The 25,974-nt window shown below is 46.9% G+C and overlaps 2 protein-coding genes across 18 annotated transcripts in view; one reads left to right on the forward strand and one right to left on the reverse strand.

The window, feature by feature from the left end:
• LOC134994743 (zinc finger protein 436-like) overlaps nucleotides 1–25,974 on the reverse strand; it is a 497,924-nt gene that overhangs the window by 221,969 nt on the left and 249,981 nt on the right. The gene's annotated exons all lie outside the window — the stretch shown is intronic.
• Nucleotides 1–25,974, forward strand: part of LOC134994942 (oocyte zinc finger protein XlCOF7.1-like) — a 189,198-nt gene that overhangs the window by 50,653 nt on the left and 112,571 nt on the right. For 10 of the 14 annotated variants that reach the window (XM_063951031.1, XM_063951030.1, XM_063951027.1 and 7 more), the window contains exons 9-11: nucleotides 8,131–8,231; nucleotides 8,384–8,453; nucleotides 16,336–16,410. In XM_063951031.1, the coding sequence (XP_063807101.1) occupies nucleotides 8,131–8,231; nucleotides 8,384–8,453; nucleotides 16,336–16,410 (246 nt within the window). The remainder of the gene's footprint in view (nucleotides 1–8,130; nucleotides 8,232–8,383; nucleotides 8,454–16,335; nucleotides 16,411–25,974) is intronic. The other 4 variants (XM_063951042.1, XM_063951043.1, XM_063951044.1 and 1 more) reach the window with 1 other exon arrangement.

The following is a 25,974-nucleotide window of genomic DNA, read 5'->3' on the forward strand; positions in this document are numbered from 1 at the left end:
GCCATGTAAGCGCCCTATCAGCAGTATTCATCCCGGGGGTGGACAACTGGGAAGCGGACTTCCTCAGCAAACACAACCTGCATCCGGGAGAGTGGGGACTTCATCCAGAAGTCTTCGCACAGATCGTGGGTCGGTGGGGACTGCCTCAGATAGACATGATGGCGTCCCGTCTCAACAAAAAGCTAAAGCGGTATTGCGGCAGGTCCAGGGACCCTCAGGCGGTAGCGGTAGACGCTCTAGTGACACCTTTCAGATCGGTCTATGTGTTCCCTCCTCTACCTCTCATACCCAAGGTGTTGAGAATAATAAGGCTAAGAGGAGTCAGAACGAGCCTCATTGTTCCGGATTGGCTACGAAGGACTTGGTATCCGGATCTGCAAGAGTTGCTCACAGAAGATCCGTGGCCTCTTCCCCTAAGGCAGGATCTGCTGCAGCAGGGGCCCTGTCTGTTCCAAGACTTACCGCGGCTGCGTTTGACTGCATGGCAGTTGAACGCCGGATCCTAGCGGAAAAAGGTATTCCGGAGGAGGTCATTCCTACCCTGATCAAGGCTAGGAAGGACGTGACATCGAAACATTATCCCCGTATATGGCGAAAATATGTGTCTTGGTGTGAGGCCAGAACTGCTCCTACGGAGGAGTTCCATTTGGGCCGTCTGCTTCACTTTCTGCAAACGGGAGTGAATTTGGGCCTAAAATTAGGGTCCATAAAGGTCCAAATTTCGGCCTTATCCATTTTCTTCCAAAAAGAATTGGCTTCTCTTCCTGAAGTACAGACATTTGTGAAGGGGGTACTGCATATTCAGCCTCCCTTTGTACCTCCGGTGGCGCCTTGGGATCTTAACGTGGTATTAAGTTTCCTCAAGTCACCTTGGTTTGAACCACTCAAGACGGTGGAATTGAAATATCTCACTTGGAAAGTGGTTATGTTATTGGCCTTGGCTTCTGCAAGGCGTTTCGGAATTGGCGGCTTTGTCATATAAAAGCCCCTACCTGGTTTTTCATGTGGGTAGGGCAGAATTGAGGACTCGTCCTCAATTTCTGCCAAAGGTGGTCTCATCTTTTCATATGAACCAACCTATTGTCGTACCTGTGGCTATGTGGGACTTGGGGGATTCCGAGTCCCTGGATGTGGTCAGGGCTTTGAAGATTTGTGTGTCCAGAACAGCTAGGATCAGGAAGACTGAAGCTCTGTTTGTTCTGTATGCGGCCAACAAGGTTGGCGCTCCTGCTTCAAAGCAGACAATTGCTCGCTGGATCTGTAACACGATTCAGCAGGCGCGTTCTACGGCAGGATTACCATTGCCTAAATAGGTTAAGGCCCATTCCACTAGGAAGGTGGGCTCTTCTTGGGCGGCTGCCCGAGGGGTCTCTGCATTACAGTTGTGCCGAGCGGCTACTTGGTCGGGGTCAAACACCTTTGCAAAGCTCCAAAAATTTGATACCCTGGCTGAGGAGGACCTCCTGTTTGCTCAATCGGTGCTGCAGAGTCATCCGCACTCTCACGCCCGTTTGGGAGCTTTGGTATAATCCCCATGGTCCTTACGGAGTCCCCAGCATCCTCTAGGACGTTAGAGAAAATAAGATTTTACTTACCGGTAAATCTATTTCTTGTAGTCCGTAGAGGATGCTGGGCGCCCGTCCCAAGTGCGGACTTCTTCTGCAAGACTTGTATATAGTTATTGCTTACATAAGGGTTATGTTATAGTTTCATCGGTTTGAACCGAGTCTATGTTGTTGTTCATGCTGTTAACTGGATAGTTTATCACAGGTTATGCGGTGTGATTGGTGTGGCTGGTATGATTCTTGCCCTTAGGTTAACTAAAATCCTTTCCTCGTACTGTCCGTCTCCTCTGGGCACAGTTTCTCTAACTGAGGTCTGGAGGAGGGGCATAGAGGGAGGAGCCAGTGCACACCCAGAATCCTAAAGTCTTTCTTAAAGTGCCCCATCTCCTGCGGAGCCCGTCTATTCCCCATGGTCCTTACGGAGTCCCCAGCATCCTCTACGGACTACGAGAAATAGATTTACCGTTAAGTAAAATCTTATTATTAATGTTACTGTTTATGCTGCCATAAGCACAACTGAGCCAATTCCCCAGTACCCAAGCCAGAAGACATTACATACATGTACACGTAACATATTACACACACACTGACTGATTCAGGTGTGGCTCAGTTTGGTGACGTATCTTGTGTGTGATCTCCGGTGTGTAATGGACACAAGTAGTGCACTGCAGGGATGTACACAATCAGTCACATCTCCCTTGTGGCCCAGGTCAGTGAGGGCTGTGAGGATACCGGGTGTTAGATCCGGAGTTTGCTAAGTGTTCCCAGATCCTTAGGTTCAGCAATCACACAGGAGCAGTGGGTACAGTGGCGCCTTTACTATGTAAAAATGAAAATCTGTTCTTCTGTCTTTCTATACAAATCCAGAGTTTACAAGCGAAGATCGTGAAATTTTACATATGAGCGTATTAAAGCATGGCGGAGGCAACTAAAACAATTAGAAATCCCTAGCACCCCTAGGGGGGGAGACAGCAGCACAGAGTATATCAGGAGACTGCATAACTCCGTAATTGCTGGACCCATGTGCTCAAAATTGGTACACATATGCCTTCCAATCTGCCAACAAACACTGTGGGAGAAAGATACCCCTAGCACCCCTAGGGGTGAGCCAGCAGCACTGATTATTTCAGCAGACAGCTTAACTCTGGAATGCCTGGAGCAATTTACACCAAACTTGCTACACGTATGACTTACACTGTGGGGGTAACACACCACTAGCACCCCTAGGGGTGGGCCAGCAGCACAGAGTATATCAGGACATGCATAATATATCAGTGATGACAGGGCTGCATGTGACAGGGGCAGTGACATGATGTGAGGAGGGGAATGGAGGCAGCACGAACCCACACACTGAGCGTTATATAGTGCAAGTAGCAGGGTCCCCCAGCAGCACAGAGTATATCAGGAGATGCATAATGTGCTGTGCTATATAAGAAATGGTCAATAAATCAATAATTTCACAGGGGCAGTGACAGGATGTGAGGAGGGGAATGGAGGCAGCAGGAAGCCACAGACTGAGAGTTATATAGTAGGAGGAGCAAGGTTCCCCAGCAGCACAGAGTATATCAGGAGATGAGGGATGTGTCAGTGAGGACAGGGCTGCATGTGACAGGGGCAGTGACATGATGTGAGGAGAGGAATGGAGGCAGCAGGAAGCCATAGACTGAGAGTTATATAGTGGGAGGAGCAGGGTCCCTTTGGGGACCAAAAAGTGGTCCGGCCACTACACAAAATGCACCTGGGAAGCAAGATATGCCTATATACTAGATCTTCAACCAACGTAAATTAACGAACAACTATCATTCTAATTTACCATCCTCATCCCATAGCGAAGCACATCATGGGTATTCATCGCTCTACAATGTTTATACTGTGTGTAATATTTCCATTTATTTTTGTAAACAGACATTCTTAAAATCCCGGGCAACGCCGGGTATTCCAGCTAGTTGCACATATAACACACCCACCACCTGTGCAATACAATAGTTCATAACACCCCTACAAACTATACTGTAACACATTAAAAAAACATGCCTGAGTATTATTTATTATTATTATTATTCTTTATTTATATGGCGCCACAAGGGTTCCGCAGAGCCCAATTACAGAGTACATAAACAAATAATCAAGCAGGAAAACAGCAACTTACAGTTGACGACAGTATAGGACAAGTACAGGGTAAATAAACATAGCTACATCAGCAGATGACACTGGAATAAGTATCAGGTGGCAGAAGATTGCTGGATTTGGTACAGTTGAAGAGTATTAAAGTAAGAAAAGGATAAGCACATGAGGGAAGAGGGCCCTGCTCATGAGAGCTTACATTCTAAAGGGGAGGGTAGACAGACAGGGGTGAGACACATGGGGTACATAGAGAGCGTGGAACAGAGGGTTAGGATGAGATTTGGCTGGGTTTGGTGAATAAGTGGGTCTTGAGAGCCCGTTTGAAGTTTTGTAGAGAGGTGGAGAGTCTGAGGGGGAGAGGTAGGGAATTCCAGAGAAGTGGTGCAGCACGTGAAAAATCTTGGAGGTAGGAGTGGGAGGAAGTAATCCGTAGGCAGGAGAGTCGACGTGCATTAGCAGAGCGAAGAGGATGGGTGGGAGAGTAAAGGGAGATAAGGTCAGAGATGTAGATGGGAGAGGAGTGGGTGAGGGCTTTGTAAGCAAGTGTGAGAAGCTTGAAATGGATTCTGAAAGGGAAGGGGAGCCAGTGAAGGTCTAGTAAGAGAGGAGAGGTGGACGTAGTGCGTTTGGTGAGGAAAATGAGCCGGGCAGCAGCATTGAGTATAGATTGGAGTGGAGAGAGGTATTTGTCAGGAATGCCAGTTAGGAGGAGATTACAGTAGTCCAGTCTGGAGATGACCAGTGAGTGGATAAGAGTCTTAGTAGCATCCTGGGTCAGGAAGGGTCTGATCCTGGAAATATTTTTTAGATGAAAACGGCAGGTTTGTGAGAGGTGCTGAATGTGTGGTTTGAAGGAGAGGGAGGAGTCGAGGATTACTCCAAGACAGCGCACTTGGGGGCTAGAGGAGATAGTAGTGCCATCAATAGATAATGAGATTGTAGGAGGTGAGGTTATGCGGGAGGGAGGGAAGATGATCAGCTCTGTCTTTAGACATGTTAAGTTTAAGAAAGCGCTGGGACATCCAGGAAGAGGTAGCAGAGAGACAGTTGGAGATACGAGTGAGGAGAGCAGGGGAGAGGTCTGGAGAGGAAAGATATATTTGAGTGTCATCAGGATAGAGATGATATTGGAAACCAAAAGAACTAATGAGCTTACATAGTGAGGACGTGTAGAGAGAGAAGAGTAGAGGACCAAGGACAGAACCTTGGGGTACCCCTATAGTTAGTGAAAGTGAGGGGGGAGGTAGAGTCATAAGAGGAGACAGAGAATGAACGGTCAGAAAGGTAGGAGGACAGCCAAGAAAGGGCAGTGTCACGCAGACCAATGGAGTGAAGGATTTGTAGTAGGAGAGGATGGTCCACAGTGTCAAAAGCAGCAGACAGATCCAGTAGAATAAGTAGAGAGTAGTGTCCCTTAGATTTAGCAGCATGGAGGTCATTGCATACTTTTGTAAGGGCAGTTTCAGTGGAGTGGAGAGGACGGAAGCCAGACTGGAATGTGTCAAGCAGTGAGTGTGAGGAAAGAAAGGAAGTAAGGCGGTTGTAGACAATACGCTCAAGGAGTTTGGAGGCAAAAGGGAGGAGAGAGATGGGTCGGTAGTTGGAGAGAGTGTTTGGATCAAGGGTAGGTTTTTTAAGAATAGGAGAGATGAGTGCATGCTTGAAGGCAGAGGGGACAGTGCCTGATGAGAGGGAGAGATTGAGAAGGTGGGAAAGATGGGAACAAGCAGAAGGAGAGAGGTAGCGGAGAAGGCGGGAGGGGATAGGGTCAAGTGGTGAGGGGACAGGAACGAATGAGGGCCATGACTTCCTCTCCAGATTGCATGAGAGAAAGATGTCCGAGTTGGTGCGAGGGATGGGGAGGGTTGGTAAGGAATGGGAGAAGGCTGGTTACTGATGGTCTGGTGTGATGTGATGTCCTGACGTATGGAGTCAATTTTGGATGTGAAGTAAGTGGCAAAGTCAAGAGCAGAGAGTGAGGAAGGGAGACGAGGTGGAGGTGGGCAGAGGAGTGAGTTGAGAGTGGTAAAGAGGCACCGGAGGTTGGAAGACTGGGAGGAGATGAGGTTCTTGAAGTATGACTGTTAAGCAAGAGAAAGGGCAGCACTGAAGGATGAGAGCATAAGTTTGAAATGGAGGAAGTCTGCCTTAGAGCGTGATTTCCTCCAGTGTCGCTCAGCAGTACGTAAGCATATTTGCAGATATCTGGTGCATTTGGTGTGCCAGGGTTGAGGTGTTAATTTGCGAGGGTGAATAGTGGTTGGTGGAGCAACAGAGTCAAGAGCAGTAGTAAGGGATGCATTGTATGTAGAAGTGGCTTGCTCAGGGCATGAGAGAGAGAGAATAGGAGAGAGAAGTGAGTCAAACAAGGAGGAAAGGAATGTGGTGTCAATAGCTTCAATGTTACGCTTAGTGATGGTAGCCTTAGGAGGTAGAGATGGGGAAGTCGAGAGAGATAGGTTAAAGGAGAGCAAGTGGTGGTCAGAGAGGGGAAATGGGGAGTTGGAAAAATCAGAAATATCACAGCGGTGAGTGAAGACCAGATCCAGTGAGCTCACATTCACATGGGAAGGTGAGGAGGTCCACTGGGAGAGACCAAGTGAAGAGGTGAGGTTAAGGAGTTTAGAGGCAGGGGATTGTGTGGGGATGGCAATAGGGATGTTGAAATCACCTAGGATAATGGAGGGAATGTCAGAAGAGAGGAAGCCAGGAAGCAAAGTTGTCGATGAATTTGGAAGCAGTGCCAGGGGGGGCGGTAAATGACAGCTACTCTAAGATGTACTGGTTGGAAGAGGCGTATGGCATGGACCTCAAATGTAGAGAATGTAAGGGATGGTTCTGGTGGTATGAGTTGGTAGGAGTTACTAAAAGGTAAAAGGACCCCAACACCACCCCCATGGCGACCCCCAGGTCGGGGGGGTGTGTGTGTGTGTGTGTGTGTGTGTGTGTGTGTGTGTGTGTGTGTGTGTGTGTGTGTGTGTGTGAGTGAGGCCCCCAGCAGAGAGAGCAGCAGGAGAAGTAGTGTCAGAGGGTGTCATCCAAGTTTCAGTAATGGCTAGTAGGTGTAGGGAGTTGGAAATGAAAAGGTCATGAGTGGGGACCAGTTTGTTACAAACAGATCTGGCATTCCAGAGGGCACAGGATAGGGGGTATGAGTTAGTGGGTGAGATGTGAATGAGATTATCAGGGTTGCTGTAGCGATGAGGTGAGATTAACTTTGAGGGCAGGGATGATGAGAGAGTAGTGATGGTACGGGTGCCTGAGCTAGGAGGGGAAACTGCAGGAGGCGGGCAGGGAGGGGGGTCAGTGTGATGTGGATGGGGGTATGGGGAGGTGACAGGGAAGGGAGGGAGGGAGCAGGGCTGAGTTGTGGGGTAGCAGGACCATGGGGCAGAGGTGAATGAAAGTGGAGTAACAGGAAAGGAGGGGGAAGGATACAGAGGAGGGGAGAGAGGAGGAGGTGTAGGAGACTAGGGGGGAAGGAAACGGGGATGGAGGGGAGACAGAGGAGGGGAGAGAGGAGGAGGTGTAGGAGACTAGGGGGGAAGGAAACAGAAGGATGGAGGGGAGACAGAGGAGGGGAGAGAAGAGGAGGTGTAGGAGACTAGGGGGGAAGGATAAAGATACATTATTAGGTAGACACTGAGTGATGTGGGGAGTATAGGAAAGCCTCGACATAGTGTTAAGTAGGTAAATAGGTTGAGGGAAAGTGGAAGTAGGAGAGGAGACTGTAAGGGAATCAGAGCAGAAGAATTGCAGAAATGCAGGTGAGAAAAGCAGTGTAGGCTCAATGGGTGTAGATTTAGTATGAAATTAGTCAAAAGCGTAGATAAAGTGGGTGCAGAAATGTATCTGGAGTGTAAGAAATGAAAGGATTGTGAGAGGTTTAAGAAGCGATGGTAATTATGTTAAATGTTTTAAGTGTTTGCAGGTAAAATTGCATTGGTGCAATATCATATTCCTCATGAAGTGAAGCAGAGAGAGATCAGATGGTATGAGGGTAATCCTGTAGTAAGGGGCACTGCTGCCCTCCCTGCACTGATTCCTGTTCCGTCTCTGTTTTGATGATCCCCTGCCACAGAGTCTAGCACAGTCCTAGGGGAGAACATTAGGTGCTGATGAAGTTATCCTTCCTCCAGATCTCAGATAGGGCCCACACATAGTCTCAGTGTAATGTAATCCTGTGGAAGTACCGTTAGGGGTAGTAGTACAATACCCCCTCCCCTGGTCTCATCACAGTAAGTATAACAATCTACATTTCCCCGTCGCTGCTGACGGCGGCGCTGCAGGAGAATGGACCATTAGCAGTGATTGGGATAAGGTTTTATTTGCAGGACTTTGGTTCTATGTTACTCCGCCATATCCGTCACTATAATGTGTGTGTATCAGCTGAGGTCTTCTTCTGCGTTATCATTTATACATCTGTGTCTATTCCCCACAGGTGGGTGTAACCCTACACACCCCGCAGACCCATGTGACACCCCTCTCTATACTCCGGGGTGTATGGGAGAAGAGAACAGGATGATCAGCCAGGATTATCAGGTAGAGGAACCTGCTCTGACCTCTCCCAGCTCCTCACATGTCTCACATTGCAGGATCTTGTGTTATTCCCATGTCCCCGCCCTGTGTGTGAGTCCTATAGAGATGTAACGTGTGGGTGGGACACGTATGTGACACATGTTCTTGTATGACAGGCTGTGCCAGGAGACGGGATGTGTTACCAGCAATGTAAAGAAGAGGACGTTCCTGCTGAGATCAGATCAGGTGAGAGAGACGGACATACAGACAGTGCTGTCATACAGGTGATATTGTCATGTGTGTGTGCAGCTGTAAACTGCATACGAAGTGCTCTATGAAGACACTATAGCATTACGTATGCAGATATAGCCGCGGTCGCACACAGAATATAGGTATGCCGCATATTATTTTAATCCGCATAAGCTGCTTGTGCGTCCTATTCGCGTTGTTTATCATCTATAAGGGATACTGGGGGTCACTTAGTTCAATGGGTATAGATGAGGTACAAAGGAGCCGGTGCACATAAAATTTCTTCAACTGGGTGTGCTGGCTCCTCCCCTCTATGCCCCCTCCCGCAGCTCAGCTTAGAAAAATATGACCTCACTGTGGAGCTCCAGAGGATTTTTTTTTTTTCTACAGTTTCATTTACCGTTCTTTTTGGTTCAAGTATTGCTGTTTTAGGCAACAGCATACCTGCACTATGGGAATTGGGGGTGGGGATTATGGATACCGACCTCATTAGGTGCCTTGCTCCGATCCCTGCTGAATGACACCCATCCTGAGGGTCAGTGTACTGCTCGACACGTCGCCATTGCGCGCACACACGCCGTACGCCCCCGATTATAGCCTGAAGGTCGTCTGGTGCGGAGTAGCCCCCGTGGACCCCGCTAGGGGGGTACCCCAGGGTTTTTGGTCCGGCATGATCACAGGGGTGGCGTACCGTCCCTCCCTGGGGGGTTCTCTGTAGAATGCCCAGCGTTTACTGGAAACCTAGTGTGTTTTCTTCACTAACAGGAGACAGCCAGTATAAAGAAGTACAAGCTCGGGTGCCATAATAGGGGGCAGGGCTTAACCCAGAGCTGGACCAGAGGCTTTCTGGCGCCATTTCGTGCTTCCTCAACGTTGCAGCACGATTGCCAGCTCCTCCAGGAACACTCCCAACAGCTAGTATCACTTGGTACAGAGGTGTAATAAGGGGGAGAGCTGTTCTAGGATCCAAATATAGTGCTCATGTTATAGCAGTGTTCTGACACTTATACAGTTTATTAGCCTGCACACTCCCACTGGGTTTGTCGGCTGGTGTGCTGGTTCCTCCTTTCTGGGTTCTTTCCACACAGTCTGAGCTGGGGCAGGCTTGCTTGTTCGTTGTCTGTTTATAAGTGTGTATCTTGTCGGCATAGTGAAGAAAACTGTATGTAAAGTGTGTCGTGTCGGTTTTTCCCCCTCCCCGGCTGATTCCATCATGTGTGAGCAGTGTAGCCAACCTTCAAAACACAGTGAGGCTGCGGAGAGTGATCTATCAGAACCTGCATGGCTGGAGTCTATGAAAGCCATGATTGCTCAAATGTCACAACAAATAGCTGCTACTCGGCAACAAATGCTGCAGTTACAGGCGTCTGTGGATAAGCTGCAGAAGGCAGATGAGATAAATGTTACTCCTTCCTCACGGCTGGCGCGACTTGAGCGTGGGTCACCTGATATCTCAGACTCTGAGCTTATTGAACAGGAGGAGGGTGAGGAGTTGGAGTCTGTCTTAGAAGGCTCCCTTCCAGCACATTGTTTAGAACCCCTTATAGTTGCTATCAGGGATGTTACAAATCCCTACGGAAGAGACTGAATCACAGCAGTCCTTTTTTCTTCTCGTAGAAGGTTAGTGTCACCTTTCTTGATTCAAAGAACTTGGATGCCCTTTTTAAACAGTCCTGGGAAAATCCTGATAACAAATTCCAGGTGACTTAATGTTTAGTGACCACTTTTCCATTTGCACAAGATGGTAGAAAAGTTTGGGAAAATCTGCCTGCGGTGGATACATCAGTCTCTCCTCTATCTAAAAAGAAGGTATTGCCTCTTCCGGGGGCTTTGGCCCTTAAAGAACCAGCTGATTGGAAGGTTGAAGGCATGCTGAAATCTATTTATATAGCAGCAGGTGTATCACAGAGGCCTGTCATTGCAGGTTGCTGAATTATTAATGCCATATACATATGGGCTGATCGGATTCAAGAGGGTCTGACTGGTGAAAGGACCCTGGTAGAGGTGGTGAACTTGGTAAAACATATTCAGGACTCTGTACAGGTCCTTTGTGAAACCATCAAGGATATTGGAATTATTAATGCTAGAACCTCTGTTTCGGCAGTTTCTTTGCGTAGAGCATTGTGGCTGCGTCACTGGGTTGCAGACGCTGATTCTAAAATGAGTGTGGAAGCTCTTCCCATTACAGGGGAATGGTTATTTGCGGGCGAATCAGATACGTGGATTTCGAAGGCTACGGCAGGGAAATACACTTTTCTCCCATCTGCAGCTCCACCGGCCAGGCGCTCTTACCTGGGACCTTCTCTGCAGTCCTTTCAGGCCGGAAGATTCTGTAGAAGAGCCAGAGGTGCTTCAAACGCCGCAAGGGGCGTTAGGGTCAAGTCATGTAAACCTGCCATGGCAAGTTCTCAGGAACCAAGCACCGGTTCGGCTCCCTCCAAGACTTCAGCATGACGTCATCCCTCCATTCCGGGGGGATCTCGAGGTGGGAGCTCGCTTAAAATATTTCAGTCCCATTTGGCAGAGTTCTTGCCAGGATGCCTAGGTGAAAGAACTCGTCTTCCAGGGGTATAAACTAGATTTCCAAAACTTCCCACCTCACAGGTTTTTCAAATAAAGTATGCCAGCTTCCCAGGAAGTAAGAGTCACGTTGCTGAAAGCACTACAACTATTGGTTCGTTCCCAGGTAATTGTCCCAGTTCCTCCTCAGCAAAGAGGCCAGGGGTATTACTCCAACCTCTTTGTGGTACCAAAGCCAGATGGCTCAGTAAGGCCCATTTTGAACTTAAAAGCTTTAAACCCGTATCTTCGGGTATTCAATTCAAAATGGAGTCTCTGAGAGCGGTCATTTCGGGGCTGGAAGAAGGGGAATTCTTAGCGTCCCTAGATATAAAGGATGCATACAGTAGCTTGATGTCCCAATTTGGCCTTTTCACCAATACCTCAGGTTTGCTCTGCAGGAAGAACATTATCAGTTTCATGCGCTGCCATTCAGCCTGTCTACGGCTCCGAGAGTCTTCACCAAGGTGATGGCGGAGATGATGTTCCTGCTTCGTTCTCAGAGAGTCGGTATCGTTCCCTACTTGGACGATCATCTGATAAAGGCAAGGTCTCCAGAACAGCTGCTGGACTGTATCGGCCGTACCACTCGGCTCCTTGTAATCCACACGTGGATTCTGAATTTTCACAAGTCTCACCTGGTGCCGACCCAGAGGCTTCAGTTTCTGCGTATGGTTCTGGACATGGTGGCTCAGAAGGTGTTCCTTCCAGTGGACAAGGCAAGGGCACTTCAGGACATGGTCCGGGAAGTTCTGAATCTGGTGTCAGTACACCTTTTCATTTGCTTGCTGGGGAAGATGGTAGCCTCATACAAGACAATCCAATATGGAAGATTCCATGCTAGGACGTTCCAGTTGGATCTCCTGAACAAGTGGTCAGGCTCACACCTGCAGATGCATCGGATCATACGTCTGTCACCACGGACCAGGATCTCGCTGATGTGGTGGTTGCAGTCTTCCCGTATGTTGGAGGGACGACGATTCGGAATCTAGGAAAGGACCCTTCTCACAACGTATGCGAGTCTGAGAGGATGGAGAACTGTCACCCGAGGGGCACAGTTCCAGGGCAGATGGTCAAGCCACGAAGCTGCTTTTCCCATAAACATCCTGGAACTCCGGGCGATCTTCAACGCTTTGCTTCAGGTTTCGCACCTGCTGGTGGATCAAGCCATCCAGATTCAGTCTGACAATGCCATAGCAGTGGCGTACATAAATCGTCAAGGTGGTACAATGAGCATGGCCTGCATGCGAGGTGTCCAGAATACTCCTCTGGGCAGAAAAGTATGTGATGGCAATATCTGCCATATTCATTCCAGGTGTGGACAACTGGGAGGCAGATTTCCTCAGTCGTCACGACCTTCATCTGGAGGAGTGGGGCCATTACCTACAGGTATTTCGGCAGATCACGGACCAGTAGGGTTGTCCGCAGATAGACCTGATGGCGTCTCGGCTCAACAAGAAGATCCGGCGGTATTGTGCCAGATCCAGAGACCCTCAGGCGGCAGTGGATGCCTTGACAACACCCTGGTCTTATCAGCTGGTGTACCTGTTTCCTCCAATTCAGTTACTCCCACGGGTTCTCAAGAGGCTCCGGAAGGAAGGCGTGCAGGCGATTCTGATCGCCCCGTATTGGCCTCGACAAGCATGATACGCAGACCTTCTAGCTATGTAAGTAGAAGACCCCTGGCCTCTGCTGCTGAGAAGGGTTCTTCTTCAGCAAGGTCCATTTGTCTATCCGGACTTAAAGCGGCTTCGTTTGATGGCATGGCGGTTGAGCAGAGTATTTTAGCTAGGAAGGGTATTCTGAACAAAGTCGTGGTGACCATGATTCAGGCCAGGAAACCAGTAACTTTCAAATATTACCATCATATCTGGAAACGATATGTGTCTTGGTGTGAGGACAGTCTCTGTTCTCCTGTGGAGTTCAAATTGAGCCGTTTTCTATGGTTTTTACAGGCTGGCGTGGATAAGACTGGCTCCCTTAAGGTTCAGGTTTTGTCCATTTTCTTCCAGAAGAAATTGGCAGGATTACCGGAGGTCCAGACCTTTTTACAAGGTGTGCTTCAAATACAGCCTCCTTTTGTGCCGCCCACGGCACATTGGGATCTTTCCGTGGTTCTGAATTTTCTACAGTCTTCCTGGTTTGAGCCTTTGACGATGGTGGAAGAGAAGTTCCTTACCTGGAAAAAGGTGATGCTTCTGGCCTTGGCCTCAGGCAGATGTGTCTCAGAATTGGAGGGCCTTGTCATGCAAGAGCCCCTATTTGATATTCTACGATGATAGAGCAGAGCTCAGGACTCGACAGCAGTTTCTGCCGAAGGTGGTCTCTGCGTTCCATTTGAATCAACCGATTGTGGTTTCAGCTAAGTCTGATACGTCTAATTTTCCAGCGTCATTGGACGTAGTGAGAGCCTTGAAGATATACCTTCAGAGGACGGCTTGCGTTAGAAAGAGAGATGGCTGACTACCCAACATGCCTGTTCTTTGGCTGCCTTTCCTTTTCCACAGTCTATCTGGGCCCACTCAACAAGATCAGTGGGTTCATCCTGGGCGGCTGCCCGCGGAGTCTCGGCCTTGCAACTATGCCGAGCTCCTACATGGTCTGGGAAGAACACGTTCATCAAGTTTTAGAGATTTGATACTCTGGCCAGTGAGGATACCTAGTTTGGGCAGGAGGTGCTGCAGTAGTCTCACCACGTTCTCGTCCGTTCTGAAAGCTTTGAGGCGTCCTTATTGTACTAAGTGACCCCAGTATCCCTTATGGATGATAGAGAAAATAGGATTTTAAATACCTACCGGTAAATCACTTTCTCTGAGTCCATAAGGGATACTGGGCGTCCACCTCAGTGGTTTGCCGCTCTGCAGGTGGTATTTGGCTTTCTCCCCTGTGAAAGTTGTTGAAATCAGCAGTTGTTGTTGTTTTCGGTTTACCCAGCCGTTGCTGGTAGGTTTGTGTTGGTGTGTGCTAGTTTGTTAGTATCACCACCTGTTGTCTCGTTATGTTCCTCCTCTCAAGTATGTAATTCTCCTTCGGGCACAGTTTTACCTTGACTGGGCTGAGGGAGGGGGCATAAAGGGGAGGAGCCAGCACACCCTGTTGAAGTTTTATGTGCACCGGCTCCTTTAGACCCCATCTATACCCATTGAACTAAGTGACCGCAGTATCCCTTATGGACTCCGAGAAAAGGATTTACCGGTAGGTATTTAAAATCCTATTTTTGCTATTAAGACACATTTTAATTAAAAAAGTTGCACATAAAGTCACTTCATGCATGGTGTGACTGGAAAGGCTGTTTAATATGCAGGGAAGCTAGATGTATGTGGACACATAAGTATGTGGTGGTGTACAGCTGCGCTTCTGATTCTCCAAGTTTTATAATGGACAAAACCAGTGCTAGTGGCTGCCAGTCATTCTGACTATAAATAATATGATTTGGTCCTGGACCACCAACCCAAGGCACTACTGCAAGAGCCTATGGCACCCAATTTAGGAACCACTGTTTAAAGTAATACTGCATCTGTATAGTTCCTGCGTTCATTTATATGTCAGTGGTGGAGGGAAGAGTAAGTGTGTGAGAGAGAGAGAAACTGTCTGTGACCAACACGTATGGCCGGATATTCCTCCTGTCACTGTCAGTGTAACATATGGGAACACGTGTTGCTGGATATTCCTACTGTCACTGTCAGTGTAACATATGGGAACACGTATGGCCGGATATTCCTCCTGTCAGTGTAACATATGGGAACACGTGTGGTCGGATATTCCTCCTGTCACTGTCAGTGTAACATATGGGAACACGTGTGGCCGGATATTCCTCCTGTCACTATCAGTGTAACATATGGGAACACGTGTGGCCGGATATTCCTCCTGTCACTGTCAGTGTAACATATGGGAACACGTGTGGCCGGATATTCCTCCTGTCACTGTCAGTGTAACATATGGGAACACGTATGGCCGGATATTCCTCCTGTCACTGTCAGTGTAACATATGGGAACACGTATGGCCGGATATTCCTCCTGTCACTGTCAGTGTAACATATGGGAACATGTGTGGCCGGATATTCCTCCTGTCACTGTCAGTGTAACATATGGGAACACGTATGGCCGGATATTCCTCCTGTCACTGTCAGTGTAACATATGGGAACACGTGTGGCCGGATATTCCTCCTGTCACTGTCAGTGTAACATATGGGAACACGTGTGGCCGGATATTCCTCCTGTCACTGTCAGTGTAACATATGGGAACACGTATGGCCGGATATTCCTCCTGTCACTGTCAGTGTAACATATGGGAACACGTGTGGCCGGATATTCCTCCTGTCAGTGTAACATATGGGAACACGTGTGGTCGGATATTCCTCCTGTCACTGTCAGTGTAACATATGGGAACACGTGTGGCCGGATATTCCTCCTGTCACTGTCAGTGTAACATATGGGAACACGTGTGGCCGGATATTCCTCCTGTCACTGTCAGTGTAACATATGGGAACACGTGTGGCCGGATATTCCTCCTGTCACTGTCAGTGTAACATATGGGAAGACGTGTGGCCGGATATTCCTCCTGTCACTGTCAGTGTAACATATAGGAACACGTAAGGCCGGATATTCCTCCTGTCACGGTCAGTGTAACATATGGGAACACGTGTGGCCGGATATTGTCACTGTCAGTGTAACATATGGGAACACGTATGGCCGGATATTCCTCCTGTCACTGTCAATGTAACATATGGGAACACGTATGGCCGGATATTCCTCCTGTCACTGTCAGTGTAACATATGGGAACACGTGTGGCCGGATATTCCTCCTGTCACTGTCAGTGTAACATATAGGAACACGTAAGGCCGGATATTCCTCCTGTCACGGTCAGTGTAACATATGGGAACACGTGTGGCCGGATATTCCTCCTGTCACTGTCAGTGTAACTTATGGGAACACGTATGGCCGGATATTCCTCCTGTCACTGTCAATGTAACATATGGGAACACGTATGGCCGGATATTCCTCCTGTCACTGTCAGTGTAACATATGGGAACACGTGTGGCCGGATATTCCTCCTGTCACTATCAGTGTAACATATGGGAACACGTGTGGCCGGATATTCCTCCTGTCACTGTCAGTGTAACATATGGGAACACGTGTGGCCGGATATTCCTCCTGTCACTGTCAGTGTAACATATGGGAACACGTATGGCCGGATATTCCTCCTGTCACTGTCAGTGTAACATATGGGAATAATGACTACTACACAGAAACACTGCCCCTTCTGTCTCTGCCTATGTGTGTCTGTGTGTATCACTGCCTGCTTATTGTCATACACAGGAACGGAGGCCGGTGTAGAGCTGGATGCTGGTGATCATCGGGGGCTGCAGGAATTCCTCCCAGAGTCCAGTGCAGGTCAGTGATGTTCGCTCTTCTATAATGTGACATCTATCACATTGCCGGACAGAATGGGAGATCATAGACTGTGCACGGCGGCTGTTCTGGGTGTGAGACGCTCCTATAGCAGCTCGCTGTTCTGTAATATGTTGGGGAGAATAGATGTCTGATTGTCGGGTAAGAGAGGAATCGGGCTAATCCTCTGGTCACATATAATGATGAGAGGCCGTGATTCCGGCTGTAGGGGGCAGTATGTGAGGAGTAAGGACAGATACACAAATGGCTATAGGTGACCTTACAGCAGAGGCTCTCACACTGCTACACGGCATCACTCAGCTGACTGCTACATCTAGGTGGGTTCTCCAGGTCATCCCTAGGACGGCGCCCACATAGAGATATTGTCATGCCCCCTATGGACAGGAACTCCCCACCAGCCCCTCTACGGGGACGGAGAGCAGGGTGGGGGGTCCATTAGGACATGTAGTAATCTGCACCCTTACCGCAGGTTGGTTGTGTTTGGGCTGTGATGGTGATCCGCCCTAAAGGTTCCAGCAGTATCATCCGGTACTGTAGGCAGGTCACCCTCCCTATGTGACAGCAGTGGTGTTACATGGCACTGGGCTCTCATTGTGATAGTGTGGACCTGTAAGTGTCTTTCCAGGGAAGTACCGGAAACTAGCGGCAAGAGCATGGACGAGTGGAAGGGGGAGGAAGGGGAGGGGCTTCCCTATGGTGCCAGAGTGTACATAAGGGTTGCTGGCTGTGCCGCCTTTCTCCCTCTCGTTTGGCTGTGCAATATGCTGGTTGCCGGCGCCCAACAGGAATTTACTGAACCTGCGTCCGGCCCTGCAGTAGTAAGTATTGTTATGTGCTCACCAGGGTACTGAATCCAGCTCACAGACATGACCTCAGACAGGCTTACTCCCAGCATGCAGTTCCACATCTGCAGCATATGCGCCTAATGTACGTCCTGAACCTCATCATCCGTGTGTATTTGCACCTGGCCTGTAACACCTCCTAGCATGTGTTTTGTTGAAAGAGGAGTGTCCTACTGGGCAAACTCCAGCCTGTTCTCCAGGGAAACTTCATGCCCTATCCCAAGATGGCCCCCAAGATCTTTGCTGAGCATGTGTAGGAGCCATCTTGAACAGAAGTCCCCTACTTGGCTCCAGAGAGACCTGAGATTACCTGCCATGATTCCAGTGTTCCTACATGACTAATCAGTGCCTATATACACTCACTGGCTGGTGAGTTATATGACGCCTTGCTCAGCTCCATGAGAACCGGTGTGTAACAGTGAGTACAGCTGTACCTGCTATTAATAAACCAACACCACTGGTGATGTAACTGGGCTGCTGATAGTGTGAGTCATCCACTGGTGTGTGCCTGTATAACTGCAATATCAACACCTGCACACACACATCACCAACATGTATATGCGATTACTTGCTTGGCTGCATGTGTATGTGCTGATGGCGGCTTATCTGGGAACGTCTCTTTCCATCCACTTTCCACCTCTCCGACCATAAGGGCTGATTGATGCAGAATGCTTGCTGGTGTGCACAGGCACATTTATCTTCATTTGCTTCTGGGGATGAATAGTGCGATATCACACATCATATGCTATGCAAACTGGTGTAATACTTGGTTAGCGTTATACTCCTGCCTCTGGGAAGACGCCCCTCAGGCAAAAGTTTCTACCCCAAAAAAAATGTTTAAAAAATCTTTAACTGTTGCGGTTACAATATACTTGCATATAATACTTGGTAAATACTTGTGATAAGTGTTTTCTCCTGAACTAAAGAGATCTGAATGTTTCCGAGTCTCGGCTCAGAGCTTCCCACAAAGCATAACGCCCAGCATGAGGCAAAACATTGTTTTCCCAGAGTCGGATCTTTTCTTTTGGATTGCATATAAAAGTCTCTCCCTCATGATCTGGCTCCTTTTCACACAAGAAAGCAGAGGGTGTTACGATAGGGCTGGAGCACTGTTTTAAAAAAAAAAATGCCATTAACACGCCATCAGGGCCCCACCAGGAGTTAGTTTAGGTTTAAAGTTTTAATATAATGGTGGATATCTGGAGACAGGAGGGGGGTGACCGGCTGCAGGCTTCATTGTCAATGTATGTATGTAATTATCACACACACTTAACTCACTGCAAATGCAAACTTTGGTGCTGCAAAAAAAACTAAAAGTCTCCTGTCTGTTTTTTAAAGTGAAGCTGCAGTTTTCTTCTATTCTACAGTATTGCTTGTCACTTGTGTGTAAGTCTGTGCAGAGACGGTGTTGATTCAAGGTTATCTTTCCAAAAATGCTCTGCTGTGTCTGACCACACCCAGTATCGGACTGAGCATGAAAGGCCTACCGGGGAGAAAGGAGTGGTAGGGACCGATGTTCAGGGGTGTGGCCAGTCTCCAGAGGGAGTGTCTACCTAACCAGTAGAGTGCATGAGCTGGGGTCTTTGATAAATATATATAGAAAACTACTGATTGCACATGCATGATAATGTACCAAATTAAAACCAGAATGCGCTGTAGAAAATACTACGTAGTTCTGTGCAGTATAAGGTAATATGTATAATGTATAACTTAAGTGCACAGTCTGGAACCTGATCCCTAGAAGAGGAGGGGGCCCCCAGACAGTAGGGCCCACCGGTCCAACTCTGGCTACACCCCAAGTAGCAGTCTTGTAAGTGTTTTCCTGTTAAAGAAAATATTTTAATTTCTGTTGTCTAAAAAAAATAAAAAATTCTCCAGTCTCTCAATAAAGCTGCATGGTAAAGGTGACGGTCATCGCTCCTTTCCCTATCTCATTGTGCGTTCACTTGCTGTTGTGCTGTTAAATTGAGCAACAGCAGCTTTACTCCAGTTCTGGTTTAATAAAAGAAAACCAATTGTAGATCAGTTGATAGAAGAACAGGAGGAGCAATCCAGTACTAGTGCTGCAGCTGCTGATAGCCATAGTACTACTTTAACATCTACTAAAGGTGGTCAGGGGGAAAGGAGGTGTAAGAAAGGGCACACCAAATCTAAACAGTATTTCACAATAGTAAAGAAAAGATTACCACTAATAATGAAAAGAAAATGTACTACCAAAAAATGTAAAATTGACAACATGCCATACACCACACGCAATGGCTCAGACGTGACCTTTCTTTTTGAGTGGTGGTCTTTCCACTTCTCTTTCATGCACTGGAATGCCTATTGTGAAGGCCAGGGCCACCAGTCAAGCATCTACTGTAACTTCGCTTTCGACACCTTCTTGCTCTGAGTCTAGATGCGTCACTTTTAAAACCGGCAAATCAGTGCACAAAAAAAACTAAACTGTTCACAAAGTTCACAAATCCATGAGGACACTCAAACTGTGTTCATGTTAGCTATGTCTGAGTGTGACATTTCTGATTCTGAAACTAATAGAGAATCCTTTTTATCATTTGTGAACCATCTGCAAATGTGAGGATGAGTATTAGTAAAAACAAGGATGGTAATGGTTTAGATTTGGAAATTGAGGATCCTACTGCGGAAGTGCACCATGATGAGGGGGGTATTTGCATGTCTGCTACTAATGAGGATCTTGATGTTGAGTGTGTTGGACAAGAAGTTGATAATATTCAAAAGGAGGTTGTTGTTTGTGTCAGTAAGTCAGCCACAAGTGGCTGCAGTTCTTGCCAGTGATGAGAAGGACATTGTCATGCCTGGGCATAGAAACAAAATATCCACGACTATGGTGTGGAATAATTTTTACTCAAATCCTGACAATATTTGTCAAAGCATCTATACCATTTGTGTTGCCAAAGTAAGTAGAGGTAGGGACATTAACCATCTAGGCACCTCCACTCTGTACCTGAAAGTACATGAAATTATCAAAATCTGAAAAATCATGTAAAATAAGAGGTCCAGTATAGGCTACCAGCAGCATGGATTATGCCCAGAACATGCAATATCTACTGCCAACACCATCACCAACCTCATTACTGATCAGAAGTAGTGCTCCTGCATTCAATTTGCAAAGGCTAATTAATCCTCCCCTATCCAGGATTCCCCAGGAGAGTACTTGTGCGCTAGGTCTGCTTTTGGGGGTGATTTCTTTATATTAGACAGGGACAAAGAAGACTAGTTGACTGTGAAACAAGCATTTGTAAGAGGACCCAAGTATAACAGCCTCCAGCCTCTTGCACAGATGACAACTAAAGCCATGTTTTAGCATTAGATCTCCATCCAATATCTGCCATCAATGCATCTGATTTTAGACCATTAGTTGTGGTTATGTAAACCCACTTCCACATTCTATCTCAATTCCATTTGACCGGAACAGCAATTTTTCACCTGCATCGGGAAGTTAAAAAGTTATTCTTTGTTTACAAAAATGCCATTGTTCCGACTATACACTTGACCACAGATATGTGGCCAAGCGATAGTGGTCAAACGAAATATTACATGACTGTGACAGTCCATTGTGTGGGTGTATCGCCTTCAGCAGCAGTATCTAACACAAAATGCCAGCTCATTCCCAGACAGGCTTCTCTCTGTATCACTGGCTTCACTAAAGATGCTTACCAGTACCAATCTTTTTGAAAAAACAACAACCTGAGATTTCATAACAAAATGGCTTACCTCACTAAGGGGTAAACTTACTAAAGGTTCTAAAATTGAAAAGTGGTGATGTTGCCCACAGCAACCAATCAGATTCTGTCTATCTGTCTCACCCACAGCCCCTTTCAATACTGGGAGGAAAAAAAAAAGGCCATTTGGAGCCCCTTGTACAAACTTGCTTTGGTGTACTTAAGCTGCCCATCCTCCACTGTGTGTAATTGGAAAGTGTTTAGTACAAGCGGGAACCTGGTGAGTGATCAGAGTAGGAGGCTTGTTTATAGTGTTTCAATCAATAGTATTAAATACTATACCTCCATTTACCTGTACTTGCCTCGGGCCTCTGATCTGGTTCTTGATTAATAAAAATATTCTATGGGGTCGCATAGCTTATTTAAACTGCCAATCCTGTTGGCCACTACTGTGCTACTATGTTTCTTAGATGTACTATGTTCTTTTAAACTGTTTGTGCCTCTGCTCTGCCACTTAGCCAGTCAGCTGGCTGCAGCATTTGGCCAATATTGATGAAAGCAATATTGTGAGCGTTGAAGTTCTCAAAATTGGCTGGAAATGAACATTATTGATGATAAAAATATTGTAGGAACAGAAATAAGTCCAAATTACATGATTTTAACTATTTTTTTTTTTATCCAATTTAAATAAATAAAAAATCTGAATCAAAATACTTGAGGGTGGTTTTTCCAAAAACAAAAAACAAAACACTTGAGGGAGTTTTTGCCAAGACCAAAACACGGTGGCCTGCATACATCTGTTCTCTTCAGACATTTGATCACCTCTGGTTATGTAGCCAGGTCATTATGGATAGCCTCTGGTTATGTAGCCAGGTATGGTTAAGCCAACTGGAAATTCAGTTGAGGACTTCGACACCCAGGGGAGAGTTCCTAGCTTTGTAGTATTAAAGCAGCCATCTCCATCACTGGCTCTTAAGCGGATTTGGTCAGAATGGTCTTAGGAATAGCCACCGTCTCCCACTGGGCCAGGACAGCACTGTAGTTACCGACTTGGGGAAGCGTCATTACTTCCAGGCTTCTACATCATATTACTCCAGAAAATTTCTGTTTTTGGTACAAAACTGTACAAGGGCAGTGGCTCTAGACTGCACACCCTAGTTGCTTTTAATGAGGTACTATATGCTGAGATTAATAGTACTACACGTAGAAAGCACTATACAATCATTACTGTCATTTTGAAATATCTATTGTAATTAAATATCATAAGAGGTTTGTTTGCATATATTTAGCCAAAGATAAGGGCCTGCACACTGTGTCCAGGTCACCTCTGTCGGGCAGGGCCCTAACACTTTGGGGTTAACATCTGGGGCACCCTCAAACCAGCCCAGCCAAAAAGTCTCAGGAGAAATTACTTGTGGGGGACATCTTAGACTTACAGCAACTGAGACACTGGGAATCCCCCCCAGGTAATCCTGTGATTGCAGAATCCGTCCTGGATCTCTATCTGAGAGGCTCTAACAGTCCAAGAATTGCATTTAGTAACTGTGAGGACCTGGGATTACAGGCAGGACTGTAGACCGCAGTGATTGTAGGGAGTACTGGCTCTTTCTGTAAGTCCCTGTACCTGAATGTGTTATAGGGTTGTACATGTTACGGCAGAGAAGGCAGGAGCCATAGCGAAGATGATTTGTGGTACACAGTTCTCCCGGCTCTACCAAACACACGTGCCGGTCAAACAGGACACAGACATTGGATGGGGAAGTTTTGCAAGTAGCGTTTCCTCTTAAGATGTTTCCTGTGGAAGTCTCCTGGTGGGCTCTATCCTGGAGAAGGTCCAGGAACAGAGAGTTAGACTGTATCTCCTCCCAGGAATCCCTCAGGACAACACTTCTTCTTGTGTCTAGTCTCTCTCATTTATTAGGCGTGTTGTGTAAGTAGTTTATGATCCCCTCACCCACATTCCCTTACTGACATGGTTAGGGTCCGTTCCTGTACAAAAGGGGATGACCCATCATCTCTTGGTGGCTGCTCTCCTAGCAAAGGAGATACTGGTACATCTGTTTTTAATTGCTTTATTCTATTGTATTCTACGTGCTCTCTTGCAGCTTCTGCATGACCAATATTTTTGTTTCTTTTGTCCTGGCATACTACACAAGGCGACTTTCCAGGAAATGTTGTATTCAAGGCAGAACCCACTGTAGAGCCGTGTTGTGTGCAGGAGTAAATGCTCAGTTCTCGTACATGTATAATCACAGATGGAGGAGGGGCTTTGTAGCTGCATTTGCATAAAGATGCAGCTGAGCCTGTGCCCACATGTGAACCGGGCCCATGATCTCGGAGGTATACTATCACCAGATGTGTAACATGGCGGAGGTAACCAGTTACATTCTGGATACACGTCTTATAATTGGCTTTTAGAATTGTCCTCAGCCATTCAGCAGTCAGATCTGGATGCTGGCTTTCTAGTGCCCTGGCCGACGAGAGACTATTGGGTGCACTCCCTGGCCGGCGGGAGACTGATCGCTGAACATTGGGTGCACTCTCTGGCTGACGGGAGAATGATCGCTGCTCATTGGGTGCACTCCCTGGCTGACGGGAGACTGCGCACTGCTCATTAGGTACACTCCCTGGCTGGCGGGAGACTGACCACTGTTTGTTGGGTGCACTCCCTGGCTGGCGGGAGACTGATCACTGTATGTTGGGTGCACTCCCTGGCTGGCAGGAGACTGATCACTGTATGTTGGGTGCACTTCCTGGCTGGCGGAAGATTGATCACTGTATGTTGGGTGCACTCCCTGGCTGGCGGGAGACTGATCACTGTATGTTGGGTGCACTAGACATAAAACCGTTAAATGCATAATATAATGAAGACTACACATTGGAAGAATCTGCTGATCAGTACAACTCTACACAGTGGGTCATTCATAACAAGTTCTATGAATAACATTATTTAGGCCCCACAATGTCTTATACTGCACCTAGTTGCTGGGGAACATGACAATACAATGTATGTATATCATTATTATTTTACTCTGTGTTTTGAACTATGTTGGTTGGGGTCTGGGACTCCAGGTCGACAACAAAAAGGTCGACACACCTTAGGTCGACACCGATTGGTCGACACACCTTAGGTCGACATGGGCAAAAGGTCGACATGAACAAGGTCGACATGGAAAAAGGTCGACATGAGGGGGTTTTTGTGTCGTTTTCTTCGTAGAGTGACCGGGAACCCCAATTAGTGCACCGCGTTCGCTCGCCATGCTTCGGGCATGGTGCCTTCGCTCGGCACAGATTACCGTTCCAATCGTAGTCCACGTGGATCGTTAAGTATGAAAAGGTTCCAAAAAAGATTTAAAAAAAAAACAAAACTCATGTCGACCTTTTGTTCATGTCGACATAAGGCGTGTTGACCAATTGGTGTCGACCTAAGATGTGTCGACCTTTTTGTTGTCGACCTGGAGTCCGGATACCGTTGGTTAAGCCTCAGTTTTATGATGTGGCGACCTGCGTTGTCCCTTGCCTGCCGCAGCAGCAGGCTGGGACTTCAGGGAGGGCAGAGCGGCCCAAGAGCAGGCACTTGGCGAGCTGGGGCAGCGCCACAATCCTGAATCCCCCATCTTTTCCGGTCACATGGGGTTTAGCCCCCGGGATGGCCCCTGGCGGGACAATTAGCCCCGGTAAATTACTGGTGCTAATTGGATATCCCCCTTAGACTGGTTGTCAGAACTGGTCAGCCGGTTACAGGAATCCAACAACGTAAACACTGGGCTCTGCACTCCTATAAACCGGGGGCTATACAACGCCCTTTTGTAAAATGGTCCCGGTTACAAACCCTTTGAGTTTGCATACAAATCTTAATCGGAGATACTTTAAAAAAGATATATATATATATATATATATATATATATATATACAGAATCCGGCACTATTGTTGTAGTGAACACGCCTGCTGCTATGTCCAAAAGGCTGGGTTCACAGCCTGAACAACAACATACAAAAAATACAAGGACAGCGCTGGCACATTCACATTCAAATAATGCTTTTAATAACCCATATAAAACATTCAGGTATACAATATTTCTATTAGATATAATTAAAATATACAATTCATACCGTATTGCTATCTTGTGTGTCTATCAACACTGATGAAGACACTGATGAAGCCGCTGACGGAACTTTAAGCGGAGAAACGCGTTTGTCATAATTACTGCAAGGAGAGTTGGATATACCAAGTAAGTGCCGGCCGGCCAGAGGCAGCTACCTTACATGCAAAGGATTGGACATCTTACCTGTTATCCATCATATGGTGGACTCCGGATAAGGCTAGTTTTGGAGGCGACAGCCGGGAGAGGTATTTAAGCACGTGTAAAGCTGCAAATTAACAGTTAGATGAACATTCCTATGGCTCTGATGAGCGGGGACTTTGAATAACTATAAAGCTGGAAATAACATCTAATACCAGTTTAAGTATATGGGGAAACTCCGTGTAGAGACCGCTTTATAAATTGTGCACTCAAAGAACTGCCACTTGAAATCTAAATGGAGGCTTGTTAAACAGCTATACAGGCACCAAATTATAAACATCAACTACTATTGTAACAGGCTGACAAAAAAGGTTACAATTGTGACAATAGGGTTGTATGAGATTGCTCAGGTTAAGTGTTTAGCTGCATGCTATTATATATAGTTAGGAGTGTGTAATATTCTCTGGTTGGCAACACAAGATAGCAATACGGTATGAATTGTATATTTTAATTATATCTAATAGAAATATTGTATACCTGAATGTTTTATATGGGTTATTAAAAGCATTATTTTAATGTGAATGTGCCAGCGCTGTCCTTGTATTTTTTGTAAATCTTAATCGGCCTCATGGCCAAAAAATGATAACGTTTGGGTTTATCTCTATGAATCGTTCATTTATTTTTCCTTGTAGTGGGTTGTGTCGCTAATATCCTGCTATTGGCTCTGTGACAAGTGTGCCCTCTTAGTAGTTATATCTTCATACATAACGGCTGAGA

The sequence above is a fragment of the Pseudophryne corroboree genome, chromosome 2, assembly GCF_028390025.1.
Source record: "Pseudophryne corroboree isolate aPseCor3 chromosome 2, aPseCor3.hap2, whole genome shotgun sequence".
Lineage (NCBI taxonomy): Eukaryota > Metazoa > Chordata > Amphibia > Anura > Myobatrachidae > Pseudophryne > Pseudophryne corroboree.